At 49.9% G+C, this 13,724-nt stretch overlaps 1 protein-coding gene across 1 annotated transcript in view; it reads left to right on the top strand.

The window, feature by feature from the left end:
- The first annotated feature begins 679 nt into the window (after nucleotides 1-679).
- LOC107114518 (semaphorin-7A-like) overlaps nucleotides 680-13,724 on the top strand; it is a 30,775-nt gene continuing 17,730 nt past the window's right edge. Inside the window, exons 1-7 of the mRNA XM_015416031.1 lie at nucleotides 680-723; nucleotides 2,250-2,312; nucleotides 2,526-2,624; nucleotides 3,594-3,693; nucleotides 5,671-5,775; nucleotides 8,960-9,099; nucleotides 12,283-12,446. Of these exons, the coding sequence (XP_015271517.1) occupies nucleotides 706-723; nucleotides 2,250-2,312; nucleotides 2,526-2,624; nucleotides 3,594-3,693; nucleotides 5,671-5,775; nucleotides 8,960-9,099; nucleotides 12,283-12,446 (689 nt within the window). The 5' untranslated portion in view covers nucleotides 680-705. The remainder of the gene's footprint in view (nucleotides 724-2,249; nucleotides 2,313-2,525; nucleotides 2,625-3,593; nucleotides 3,694-5,670; nucleotides 5,776-8,959; nucleotides 9,100-12,282; nucleotides 12,447-13,724) is intronic.

Raw genomic sequence — 13,724 nt, 5'->3', positions numbered from 1 at the left:
CGGCCCTGATAACAAATGAGTTCGACACCCCTGCTTTAAAGGGCCTTTTTGCGAGCCGAGCATGTGGCTCACGACCGCCCCTCTCTCTCCCTCCCGCTAGATTTAAAGGGCCCTCCAGCTGGTCGGCGGGCCGCGTGGTCCCTGCCATTCAGCTGAAGCCCTTTAAACTGGGCAGGAGGGGTTTGAGAGGGGAGGTCGGGCGGGTGGTCGCTCTTGGGGGTGGGGCTGGAAGCCCTCTGGTGAGAGCCCATTAAAAATGTATCCATCTCCACATCAAGCCGAATCTCCTGGAATCGCAACTGATCTCCAGACAGCAGAGATCAGCTCCTCCAGAGAAAATGACTGCTTTGGTGGGTGGAGTCTGTGGCAGATCTACCCTGCTCAGGTCCCTCCCCCTCCCGAAACCCCGCCCTCCCCGGGCTCCACCCCCAAACATCCAGGAATTTCCCAACCTGGAGTTGGCAGCCGTGCTGAGTCTGCCGCTACTCGGCCAGACCGCGGGTGACGCAGCCTAGATCATTCTCTGCACGTATGTCGAGCTGAGTTTTAATACCGGCCCCGGTTTTGTCCCGTCTCTCTTCAGATAGTCTGAATGCCAGCTTTGTGGAAGAAGCAGAACTCATGGTCCTTTTCCACGACGCCGGTTCCGACCAGCTCTTCATCGGGGGCCGTGAGCAGCTGTGGATCTTAACGTTTCAGGATTCCATGGTCACTCCGACACGGGTGAGATCCTGGCCCCGTACACAGGGGTCATGTCGTAGAAAAAGAGGCGCAGGATCTCATTAGCATAACGCATTAGCATAACTTATTTACATAGGCCACACCCCCTGACGTTACCGGAAATGTGTCAGAAGGCAACACCCACTGCTCAGGCTCCACTGGACCGTTTTGGATTGCTAGCTATTGTGGGGGGGGGAACGTGCAGATCTGTCCTCACAGAGGAGGGAGAGCTTGTCCCTGAATAAAACTTGGTCTTAAAGGTGCCACTGGACTGTTTTGGATTGCTAGCTATGGGGGGGGGGGCGCACAGATCTTCCCTCACAGAGGAGGGAGAGCTTGTACCTGAAGGTTGGGGGGGCTGTGCAACTTACCTGGCTGCTTCTTGCTCTGACTGAGGGCTGCTGGGAACAGGGGGTGGGGCTTGTTGCATGTGCCCGCCCCCTGCGCTCCTTACTGCTGGAGCTCCGCTCCTGTGCGCTCCCGCAGGAAATGACCCCTGCCCGTACAGTCCGACCGACTACAACGGGAGGGTGGGCGAAGGGAGAGTTAGAAAGACAGTTTGGATCCCCAGATCCACAGAACCATTTCTTGCTACTGGAGCAGAGTTTGACTCCCAAAGGTTTGGACTTAAACCAAGAGATTTTTCAGCTAAACAATAGGAGGAACTTTGCTGACAGTTAGGGCAGTTCCTCAGTGGAAGGAGGTTCCCTCGGGAGGTGGTGGGCTGTCCTTTGGAGGTTTTTTTAAGCAGAGGCTAGATGGCCCTCTGACAGCCATGCGGATTCTGTGAACTTCGGCAGATCTTGAGAGGGAGGGCAGGGGCCCAGGAATCCTGGAGGCTTTTGGCCTTCCTCCGGGCATAGAGCAGGGGTCACTAGGAGAGCGGGGGGGGGTATTCATACACTCCCTGCACTGTGCAGGGGTTGGTCTAGACGACCCTTGGAGTCCCTTCCAGCTCCATGGTTTCTATGTTTCCATGTTTCCGGTTTGGTGCGGTGGTGAAGTGCGCGGACTCTAATCTGGGAGAACCAGGTTTGATTCCCCACTCCTCCACTTGCACCTGCTGGGCAAGCCATAGTTCTGGTCAGAGCTGTTATCTCAAGGACAGTTCTTGAAAGAGCTCTCTCAGCCCCACCGACCTCACAGGGTGTCTGTTGTGGGGAGGGGAAGGAGACATTCCATGTTTGTGAAGACCTTGGGTTCTGTTATTAGAGAGTCAACATGGAATGTTTCCTTCAAGAGTTGATAAGTAGTAACTGATAAGAACAGGGATTGCTGCATGCTCAGATAAAGCAAATATCCTGAAAATAATTGTTCGTTGCACAGTATTCGTTAGCGTGGGAGCGATAATAGCAGATAACTTTCTACAGAATTACTACAGTAAATGTTTTTGTGACTTATCTTTATGGACTCTTCGTTATTTTTGTCACGGATGTTGGTTTTGGAATTCCACTTCCTCCCGTGATCTCTTGTTTTTGGCTTCTGTCGTGAGGATCTGACAGATGTTCCCTTTTCCTCTGATGCTTCAGATACAGCTGAGTGCTGACGAAAAGGTGAAGCAGAACTGCAAGAAGAAGCCAGGGGCCAACCAGGTGAGGAGGAAGATGGGGTGGCCCAAATCAGAGGGTGGCAATATTCCTGGGTTTTAGAAGTCTCTTGGAGGGAGGTGTCTTGTTCTATGCTTTTGGGTGTGGAGAGAGATTGTAGCCCAATCTCAGCCGCACTGCAGCACCACCAATGGGCAGAACTTGGTATTACCATTGGCTGCTGTGCTGTTCCCTCACTGCTCTCATGCTGTCTTCTAGAAGGAGTGCCACAACTTCATCCAGGTGATCCAGAGGCTGAACGCCACAAACATCATCGTCTGCGGCACCAATGCGGCTTCCCCCAAGTGCTGGCTTCTTGTGAGTCCATAGATCTCAGATTTGCCTTGAATAGCTGGTTTGGGGTAGTGGTTATGTGCGCAGACTCTAATCTGGGAGGACCGGCTTTGATTCCCCCACTCCTCCACATGCAGCTGCTGGTGTGACCTTGGGTCAGTCACAAGCTCCCTCGGAGCTGTTCTCTCAAGAGCAGTTTCTGTCAGCCCCATCTGAACTCCTCCCTGAGATTCTGAGTTAAGGGAGGGGTATAGATCCAATCTCTTCTCATCTCTTCTAATATGAGGGATTAAGGTACGGGTCCTGTGTCCAGAAAGTACATTGTTAGTTCTTGAGTGTACAGTCTGGTGGTACCAATGGGCAGGGTTGGATTGGCCATTAAGGTCACTGGGAGAAGTCTCGGTGGGCCCATGGCCTGGGGGGGCTATCCGAAAGGGACTGGCACGATCTGCCACTGCGAGGAGCCAGAGGGGAGAAGGCCCTGCCGAAGTCCTTTTATTCCAAGAACTGGCAAGTCTCAGTCTCCTCTCACCCAAACACAAGATCTGTCGTTGTTACTGAGAGCCAGTTTGGTGTAGTGGTTAAGTGCACGGACTCTAATCTGGGAGAACCGGGTTTGATTCCCCACTCCTCCACCTGCAGCTGCTGGATGACCTTGGGCAAGCCGTAGTTCTGACAAGAGCTGTTCTTGAAAAAGAGCTGTTTCTGTCAGAGCTCTCTCAGCCCCACCTGCCTCCCAGGGTGTCTGTTGTGGGGAGGGGAAGGGAAAGGAGTTTGTAAGCCGCTCTGAGACTCCTTCGGGTAGTGGAGGGCGGGGTATAGATCCAATCGCCTCTTCTTCTTCTATACAAAACTGCCGCTGATGGAGCCAGTATTCACATATTTGACTGAGCCGCTGGGGCACAGTTCATCGACAGGATGGGTCCCCACCTGGAGGCTGGTGTGACCCTAGTCATGAGACACTCCCTTCCTTAGTTCTTTCTTTCCTCCTAGGACAACAACAACACCTATTACGAAAGCCACACGGTCAAACTCAATGCCGGAAACATCGTCCCTGCCTTTCCATCTCAAACTGCCGTGACCATCGCAGTGGGTAAGGAGAACTGGGTTTGATTCCCCACTCCTCCAACTGCACCTGCTGGTGTGACCTTGGGTCAGTCACAAGTTCTCTCAAGAGAGCTCTCTCAGCCCCGCCTACCTCCCAGGCTGTCTGTTGTGGGGAGGGGAAGGGAAAGGAGACCGTAAGCTGCTCTGAGACTTCTTCGGGTAGTGAAGGGCGGGGTATAAATCCAATCTCCTCCTCCTCCTCCTCTTCTTCTTCTGTTTGGTGTAGTGGTTTAAGTGTGTGGACTCTAATCTGGGAGAACTGGGTTTGATTCCCCACTCCTCCACTTGCAGCTGCTGGCTGACCTTGGGCAAGCCATAGTTCTGGAAAGAGCTCTCTCAGCCCCACCTACCTCACAGGGTATCTGTTGTGGGGAGGGGGAGGAAAAAGAGACCGTAAGCCGCTCTGAGACTCCTTCAGGTAATGAAGAGCGGGGTATAAATCCAATCTCCTCCTCCTCCTCCTCTTCCTCTTCTACTTCTTCTATTTGGTGTGGTGGTTAAGTCCGTGGACTCTAATCTGGGAGACCTGGTTTTGATTCCCCACTCCTCCACTTGCACCTGGCTGGATGACCTTGGGCAAGCCATTGTTCTGGCAGAGCTGTTCTTGAAAAAGAGCAGTTTCTTTCAAGAGCTCTCTCAGCCCCACCGACCTGACAGGGTGCCTGTTGTCAGGAGGGGAAAGGAAAGGAGATTGTAAAGTGCTCTGAGACTCCTTCAGGTAGTGAAGGGCGCGGGGTATAAATCCAATCGCCTCCTCCTCCTCTTCTTCTCCTTCTCAATATTAACAAAGCAATTTTTAAAGGAATATAAAGGAAAAGGGAGCAAGCGATGGTGTTCATACGCTGCCTTCTGGCGTCGTCTGGCTGACTGCTGTTGGAAGCAGAATGCTGGGTTAGAAGGACTTCGCCTCTGATCCACCCGCCTCCTTCTTTATCATCTTATCGTCGCAACCATAGATGAGAACTGAAAACAAATCCTACCAGATTGCAGCCATCAGAAATGTAGCCGTCTCTCACACCAGCAAGTGGCCTTCATCGGCCCCTCTCGACCCTTACCCAAGCAGTGTTCCCTCTAAGCTGAGTGAGTGTGAGCTAGCTCACTGTTTTTTAGCCTCTGGCTCACCCTTTTTTTGGTCTGAGCTCAGAAAGGGAGGGCTCCAGAGCAGTGTTCCCTCTAAGCTGAGTTAGTGTGAGCTAGCTCAGTTTTTTAGTCTCCGGCTCATACATTTTTATCTTCGCTCAGGAAGGAGGGCTCCAGAGCAGTGTTCCCTCTAAGCTGGGTTAGTGTGAGCTAGCTCAGTTTTTTAGTCTCCGGCTCACCCATTTTTGTCTTTGCTCAGGAAGGAGGGCTCCAGAGCAGTGTTCCCTCTAAGCTGAGTTGCTGTGAGCTAGCTCACAGTTTTTTAGCCTCCGGCTCCCACGTTTTTGTCTTTGCTCAGGAAGGAGGGCTCCAGAGCAGTGTTCCGTCTAAGCTGAGTTAGTGTGAGCTAGCTCACAGTTTTTGGCCTCCGGCTCATACATTTTTGTCTTCGCTCAGGAAGGAGGGCTCCAGAGCAGTGTTCCCTCTAAGCTGAGTGAGTGTGAGCTAGCTCACAGTTTTTTAGCCTCTGGCTCACCCTTTTTTTGGTCTGAGCTCAGGAAGGGGGGGCTCCAGAGGAAACGAATGCATGCAGGAGCCACATCGCTCGCTCACAGCTTTAACGCCAGTAGCTCACAAGGTCGGATTTTTCCTCACAACACTCCACAGCTTAGAGGGAGCCTTGTCCCCAAGACTTTTCTGTGCCGAACGACCGGTGCTTCTTAAAATGCTCCCTGGCCATTTCTTTAAAAAGGGTTTCTAGTTGCAGAGATGAGATTTTAAGTGAGTGAACAAGAATTGTTAAAGGTTATTTGCCCTGTGTTGACATTTTGGAGCTGGAAGATGGCTGACTTGTGTGCCTCCCCCTCCCCCGCTAACATTTCAGACGGCAACCTTTATTCGGCATTGTCGGGAACCAAGAGCGTCATACAGAGGAGCTACGCGTATGGGACCCAAAAGTTGATCAAGACCGACGACAATTGGCTGGCCAGTAAGGAGACACCATTGACCATCTTTCCCTTTTCCCATGAGTAGTTTTGATAGAGAGTCCTGAACATAGAACCTTGAAAAGAGCAACGTTTCATTGTTGTTTTTTTAAAGTAAAAATCAGCTTCCTTTCACTATATTATGCTACACTCACTGTATATGAAGCAATATCTTAATGACTGCCTTGTAGGATTGCCGGTTTGGTGTGGCGGTTAAGTGGGCGGACTCTAATCTGGGAGAACCGGGTTTGATTCCCCACTCCTCCACTTGCACCTGGCTGGATGACCTTGGGTAAGCCGTAGCTCTGATAAGAGCTGTTCTTGAAAAAGAGCCGTTCCTGTCAGAGCTCTCTCAGCCCCGCCTATCTCACAGGGTGTCTGCTGTGGGGAGGGGAAGGGAAAGGAGTTTGTAAACCGCTCTGAGACACCTTCGGGTAGTGAAGGGCAGGGTATAAATCCAATCTCCTCTTCTTCTTCTTGCTGTCCCACTGATGGGAACCAAAGAAAAGGAGGGGAACCAGTGTACATGAAATACTGCAAAACACAAGAGACCACTGGCTGAAATCACTTAAGATGAACAATATACATATATATATATTATTTAATGCCAAGTTCACTAACACAATAACCATATATGAAGCCAAGGTATTCTTACAAGAACCAACAGTGGTACAGAAAAGTAAAGATCAGTAGTGCAGAGTCCCAAAAATGTCAATGTGTCTCACCAGGGCTATTTTTGGGCAGGAACGCACAGGAACGGAGTTCCGGCTGGCTCCCGAGTTGGCCACGCCCAGCAGGAACGCATTAGCATAACAGGCCACACCCAACAGCATAAACTCATTAGGATTGGCTACATTCGAGGTGTGTGGCCTAACATGCAAAGGAGTTCCTGCTACAAAAAAGCCCTGGGTTTTGACAACAAACAAGGTAAATAGAATAAGGAGCAAAAGGTGGGTGTGGCTGGATGACCACACTTCTGGTAACATGGGGTTGTGGCCTAATATGCTAATGAGCTCTGCTGTCAGGGGTGTGGCCTAATATGCTAATGAGTTTCTGCCGTTGGGTGTGACCTATTATGCTAATGAGTTCCTGCTGGGCTTTTTCTACAACCCCCCCTGCTCACTCCTATCTATATATCTAATAGCCAAGGTGCCCCCTGCGTGCGGATATCTGAATCCTCACATGGGGGCACCTGGGGGGCAGGGAGATTTTCCTGCACATTTGGGGCAATCCCCAGATGTGCAGGAAAATCTAAGAAGTTGAAACAACTTATAGGGGGGGTATTTAAATCCCCCCAAAAGTAAAGGAGCGTTCCGTGCATGCACATGCGCAGGGAACGCTCTGGGAACTCGGGGGTGACCAGCGGCTGGAAGCCGCTTAGTCCTCACCGCGGGGGGGGGGGGATCGGGGGGCGGAGATTGGTGGGCCCAGCAGCTGGAAGCCGCTCAGGCCTTGCCGCCATATCCGGGGGGGGGGAGATCGGTGGAGGAGCTGGGGAGAGAAGGGGATCGACAGGCCCGACGGCTGGAAGCTGCTCAGGCCTCACTGCCGGAGCCGGGGGGGGGGACTTTCCTGTGGCCACTTCCTCCTCCACCCTGAGGTCCTCCTGCTTCTGCAGGAGGGGAGCCGGGGGAAATACCCCCCCGGCGAGTATCACAGGTCCCTCTTCTTATTGTATTATAATTCCATAGTCCAACTTGGCATGCATTCATCATAGAGTGGACTCATGTAGTTCCAGAAGGATCCATATAATCTAGAAATCCAAAAAGCTTTTATAGGCTGCAGTGGGACTAAATGCAAATTGAAGGCATACACACGAGGATAAACAATCAAACAATATATATAAATTGCATAGATACATAATACATAATGCAAAAATACATTCTGTATCTATGCAATTTATACATATTGAGCTGCTCTCCATTGTCTGTCTCCCTCTACTGTTGTCTTTTGCCAACGGGCGAAGCCTTTTCTGTTTTCTTTGGCATGCCCCCAATAACTGTTATAGGCCCTTCTCCCTGGTTTTCAAGGTTAGATGTGTTTTTATGGAATTTTTAAATATTTTAAATGCTGCTTTAATGTTTTAAATGTTTTTTTTTAATGTGTTGCCATTCGCCACCGTGGGGACCTTATTTGGGGGGAAGGGCGGCACAGCCGTCTTTAAATAGTAAATAAATTCTAAATTTTCCAGCGAAGGCCGGGAAGAGAACCTCATTCTGCGCCTTGTTTGCCGCTGGGCCGATTGGACTTCTCAGTCTCACGATGCAATTTCGTTCCTTACTCTGGTTCTGTCACGGCTCAGGTGGGGTGTCCCCTGACGCTGCCACCACTCTGGATTTAGGTTCCCTTGAGAAGGCCCAGAGCCCCCTCCCAAGACCTTCAGACTTCCCTTTTGGCCGAATAACAGGCGTGAATAGGCTTGCCAGGGGGATCAGGCCGCCGGGGGGAACCCCACCCCCGAAACGGCCGGATCAGGCCCACGCCCCCAGCATGATGACGCCACCCAGAAGTGACGTCATCACACCGGGGGCGTCACCAGGCGACGCTCTAGCAGTTGCCCCAAACTCTATGGTACCATAGAGTTTTTTGGGCAACTGGTAGAGCGTCGGCTGGTGACGCCCCCGGCGTGATGACGTCCCTTCCGGGTGGTGTCACAGCGGCGCACACGCACTATGAGCCCACACGAATGTCCCAGGAGGGGACAAGGACTCCCCCGCCACACGAGGTAAGTGACTTGGCAACCCTAGGCCTGAGGACCAGGCAGAGTGAAACAAGGAAAAGGTTTATTTTATAGGAGGTCAAACAACAAGGTGCAGAATAATAACAGTAAGTGGGTGAAAAGAAAAGAAATCAAATACCCTAATGCGTCTAAATATATACTGTCCCTAGCTCACTATTCCAAGTGACACTAGACTACTCACCCTTCCCTCAGGATGAGGATTTCTTCCCACAGCAGCCTTCCTTCTGGCTCCGCCCTCTGGAAGAAAGAACAGCTTCTGCGCTGGCACCAGCCCTTTTGTTCCCCAGCCCTCTTCTTCCTTATTGGTCAATTTTGGCTCCAAAACCTCTCAGGGGCTTCTGGGAGTTGTAGGCCCAGCCTCACCTACCGCTAGCCTGGCTCCCTGGGCCTAGTAGGCCTCTGGTGGCACAGCCCAGATCATGACAGGACCGCTTTCGCTTTCGTTCCAGAGGCGGAATTTGTCAGCGCCGCCCTGCTGGCAGAGAGCAGTACAGTGAACGAAGAAATCTACTTCTTTTACAACGAGGTCAACCAGAGTGCCAGCCTGGATGACGAACCTTACAAAGCGCAGATCGGGCGTGTGTGCAAGGTACGGGAAGGGAGGCGGGGCCTCGGGTTTTTTGTGGAAAGGACTTTTGGGGTGCCCCCTTCTCTGCTCACACAGAGTGCCAGCCTCCCTTTATGTCTATCTCAGGTGCAGGGCTACAAGGAGGTGAGGCCGTCACACGTCGCTGCCTTTCTCGTCTCTTATAACATCTCTAGAGAGATCTTTGTTGTGGCTGGTAATCAGAATCATAGAGTCATAGAGTTGGAAGGGGCCTCCAGGGGTCATCGAGGTCCAACCAGTGTTCCCTCTAAGCTGAGTGAGTGTGAGCTAACTCACAGTTTTTTAGCCTCCATGTCACACATTTTTGTCTTACCTTAGGAAGGATGGCTCCAGAGCAGACTAATTTATGCAGGAGCCAAATCCTTCACTCACAACTTTAATGCCGGCAGCTCACAAAGTAGAAGTTCTGCTCACAAGACTCCCCGGCTTAGAGGGAGCACCTCTGCACAATGCAGACAATTCACAAATACCTCTCCCCCACACCCCCAGGGTGGATTCCACAGCTTAGAGGGAGCGTTGGATGGGACCCTAGAAAATATGCTGCTGTTTTAAGAGTTTTATACTCACAAAGAGAATTTATTGCGCCTTCATGTCCTGTATGTACATCATTGTCCTTGAAAAAGACGGTATTCGATACGGGTAAATCGCTAGAGCCCCGTGAGACTAGCAACTGTGAAACTGTCAAGGTGCCGTTGGAATGTTTGAACATACTGTAAACCTGCACTTGGACGTACTGTTTGGATGAAACCTATGTATGGTAATACTTGACACCAATATTTATATAACAGCATAGAAAAAATTAAAAAATAAAAAGCGCAAAATAGATCGGGGTCATTTCCTCCGGGAGCACCCAGGAGCGGAGCGCCAGCAGTAAGGAGCCCAGGGGGTGGGCACATGCAACAAGCCCCACCCCCTGCTCCCAGCAGCCCTCAGTTGGGCCACGAGGAGCAAGAAGCAGCCAGGTAAGCAGCCAGGTAAGTTGCAGAGCCCTCCCCCCAGCCCGCCTTCAGGTAGAAGCTCTCCCTCCTCTGCGAGGACAGATCTGCACATTCCCCCCCCCCCAATAGCTAGCAATCCAAAACAGTCCAGTGGAGCCTGAGCAGTGGGTGTTGCCTTCTGACACACTTCCGGTGATGTCAGGGGGCGTGGCACATGCAAATAAGTTATGCTAACGAGTTATTTTAATGAGCTCCTGCACCTCTTTTTCTACGAAATGACCCCTGTAAGCATACATCTATTATGCACAGTGTCGTAGACTTTTCCATATCTTCCTAACTCTGTGACCCTCAGTTTTTGTATTATCCTCTGGGTGGGGTCTGGAGATCTGGAATTACAACAGATTTCCAGACTATAGAGTTCCGTTCCCCTGGAGAAAATGGCTGTTTTGGAGTACGGACTCTACGGTATTATACCCTGCTGAGTTCCTTCCCCTCCTCAAACCTCACTCTCCTCAGGCCCCGCCCACCCAAATCTCCAGGAATGTATCAGTCTTAAGTTGGCAACCCTATTCCATGCCCCAAATATCCAGGAATTTTGGCATCCTCTGCAGCATCAGCCCACAGACTTCTGGAGTCTGCTCTGCCGGCGCCCTCCACCACGAAAGGTTTGTGGACTGCAGCCCACCGGTGTGTTCCGCCAATCGCTTTATTTACAGCAGATGGCTAACTAAATTTAACGTGAGTCCTTGCCAAAGTTTACGGAGGTTGTGCCTGCACCAGAGAGTACCAGTGATGGAGACGAGACTGGTGTTTTTCCAAAACAAATAGACTTTTTACTGAGCAATATCAAAATCACACATACAAAATCAGTCTCACATTCGCATACACTCAAGGTTCCTTTGGAATTACAGAGAGAATATCAAGATAGTTTCTCAGTTACTTGGAGGTAGGTAGGTATATATTGCAGTTCATACTTGCCTGTTCCAGAAGTCTTGTCTGATGCAATGTAAAATAGGGGAAGAGAGTAATACCTAGGGGTGTTAACTAAATCACACTTGCTAGAACCAGCCAGCAAAGTATGGACCTCTTTGGCTGCAGTCCAAGAGATCTTAAAGTAGACAAAAGGATTGTTTGATAGGAAGCTGGACCTTAGGGGTAGAAAAGAAGATAGAGGACGTTGAGAAGGGATGTGGCTAGCAAAGACCTAGAGTTTGGGCTTTACTTTTATAGTTGAATCTCCAGGTGGGTGGCACCTTGCCAAACTGTAATCCCATCTACTTACAAGTCCATCCCATGACCTCCTTCATTGGTGCATGTAGAAAGGGGCAGGTATTCTATGGGTGGGGCAATATTTGAAACTCTACACTCTATCTCATGGAACACCACGTGGCCAGGTGTGAAGTCTCGCCTTCCTGTGCTCTCCTTGATGTGCAGATGAATCTTGGCTTTACCAGGCGAACAAAGCACCATTAACAGGAAACGGCAATTCAGATGCAGATCAGGTCCATGTTCTGCGTGACATCTAGTCTCCTCAGCAATGGGGGAATTTCTCCTTCTTGGTTGTTGTCTCTGCCCACAATGGCTGACATGTGCTTCTCCTTCCCATAAGGCTTTGAGCTGAATGTGTGGAAACTACATTAACATGAAATGCAGACAAGTGTTCCCTATGTGAAATCTCTCACAGGAACGCACAGGAACGGAGTTCCGGCTGGCTCCTGAGTTGGCCACGCCCAGCAGGAACTCATTAGGATAATAGGCCACACCCAACAGCAGAAACTCATTAGGATTGGCTACATTAGGGGTGTGTGGCCTAACATGCAAAGGAGTTCCTGCTACAAAAAAGCCCTAGGTTTTGACAACAAACAAGGTAAACAGAATAAGAAGCGAAAGGTGGGTGTGGCTGGATGACCATACTTCTGGTAATGTAGGGGTGTGGCCTAATATGCTAATGAGCTGTGCTGTCGGGGTGTTGCTGGATATGCTAATGAGTTTCTGTTGTTGGGTGTGGCCTATTATGCTAATGAGTTCCTGCTGGGCTTTTTCTACAAAAAAAGCCCTGGTGTTTCCTATGTGAAATCTCTCTCACACAGTAGGTGATGCAAACAGCTTCCTCTAGGCCCATGGTATACAGGTGTGTGCACAGTCCATGTGTTGCATGTGTAAGCAGATATAAAACCATAAATTAGTCCGTTTCTCAACGATTGGCGTTCTGTTTCCCTCTCCCTAGGCGGATGACGGTGGGAGGAGCATGCTGACGGATTCATGGACCACCTTCCTGAAGGCCAGGCTGGTCTGTGGACATCCCAGAGACCCGAAGCGCTTCCATCGCCTCCGGGACGCCTTTCTCCTCAAAGAAGGCCGGACGCTCTATGGAGTCTTCTCCAATTCGTGGTGAGTCGTGGCCAAGTCTCAAGAACCTGGTGAAGCAATGACTGGAGGGTGACATGATAGAGGTTTACAGAATTATGTGTGGAATAGATAATGTTAAGTCGTTCGCTTAACAAAGTAGTCGGAGAGTGATTCAGCAACGATTCAGCTTTATTCCACAACTCAAACACAACTCCAACATGGATCAACATCTGATAGCCAGAACAGCTTTTACATTGCAGCTGTCCTGCTTTTAAACTTTCCCGGCTAATGTAGCCACGCCTACTGTACAAATACCAACCAATAAGGTTGCATACATAAGGACCAATCATGGACGTTCCCGCTCAGGGAGCTTGCTGACAAGTGATTGGTTGGTTCTTCCTGGGCTAGCAATGTGATTGGATGTATTTGGAACCTAGCCCAGGACGAAGCTTAACATGACATTTCAATTAGATGTTTTCATCACACATTATGCATTCAATGGCAGCTTATTGAATACATTACAGATAAGGTAGAGAAAGAAGTACTTTTTCTCCCTTTCTCACAATACAAGAACTCGTGGGCATTAAATTGATGAGCAGTAGGCTTAGAATAGATCAAGGGAAGTCCTTCTTCACCCAAAGAGTCATGAACCCGTGGAATTCACTGCCCCAGGAGGTGGTGGCGGCTGCAAGCATGGACGGCTTCAAGAGGGGACTGGATAAACATATAGAGCAGGGCAGATAGGCCGAGGCCTTCCCTTGAGAAGAACCTAAGTAGAGCCCTGCTGGATCAGTCCAGTCGACTATCTAGTCCAGCATCCTGTCTCACACAGCAGCTGAATATATACAAGGGGGACCAGCAATTCAAAGCAGTACAATAATAATGATGAAAAATTGCTGTAAAGTTCACAAATCACAATGAGTAGACAATAATAACTAGTACAGAATTGACGCTTGATGATGTTTATAATTTCTATGTTTTCAGAACACAGGACGTCAAATACGGAAGGTGAGCGACACGAACATCTCGAGTGGTTGTTCGTTTCGAGACAACTCTTTTTCAACCAAATTCAGTTCTCTGGTTGTCTTATTGTGTTTAGCTGTGATATCAATCTTATCCAACATCCGTAAAGCACATGGCCTAACAAGTTTTAACAGCACAAGGGCTAACAAGACTTGTTGTCTGAATTTAGAATTTGTTAGCCCTTGTGCTGTTAAAACTTGTTAGGCCATGTGCTTTACGGATGTTGGATAAGATTGATATCACAGCTAAACACAATAAGGCAACCAGAGAACTGAATTTGGTTGAAAAAGAGTTGTC

The sequence above is a fragment of the Gekko japonicus genome, unplaced genomic scaffold, assembly GCF_001447785.1.
Source record: "Gekko japonicus isolate JY-2015 unplaced genomic scaffold, Gekko_japonicus_V1.1 scaffold226, whole genome shotgun sequence".
NCBI lineage: Eukaryota > Metazoa > Chordata > Lepidosauria > Squamata > Gekkonidae > Gekko > Gekko japonicus.
Note: the sequence above shows the minus strand (reverse complement) of the source record. Positions and strands in the feature narration are given on the sequence as shown.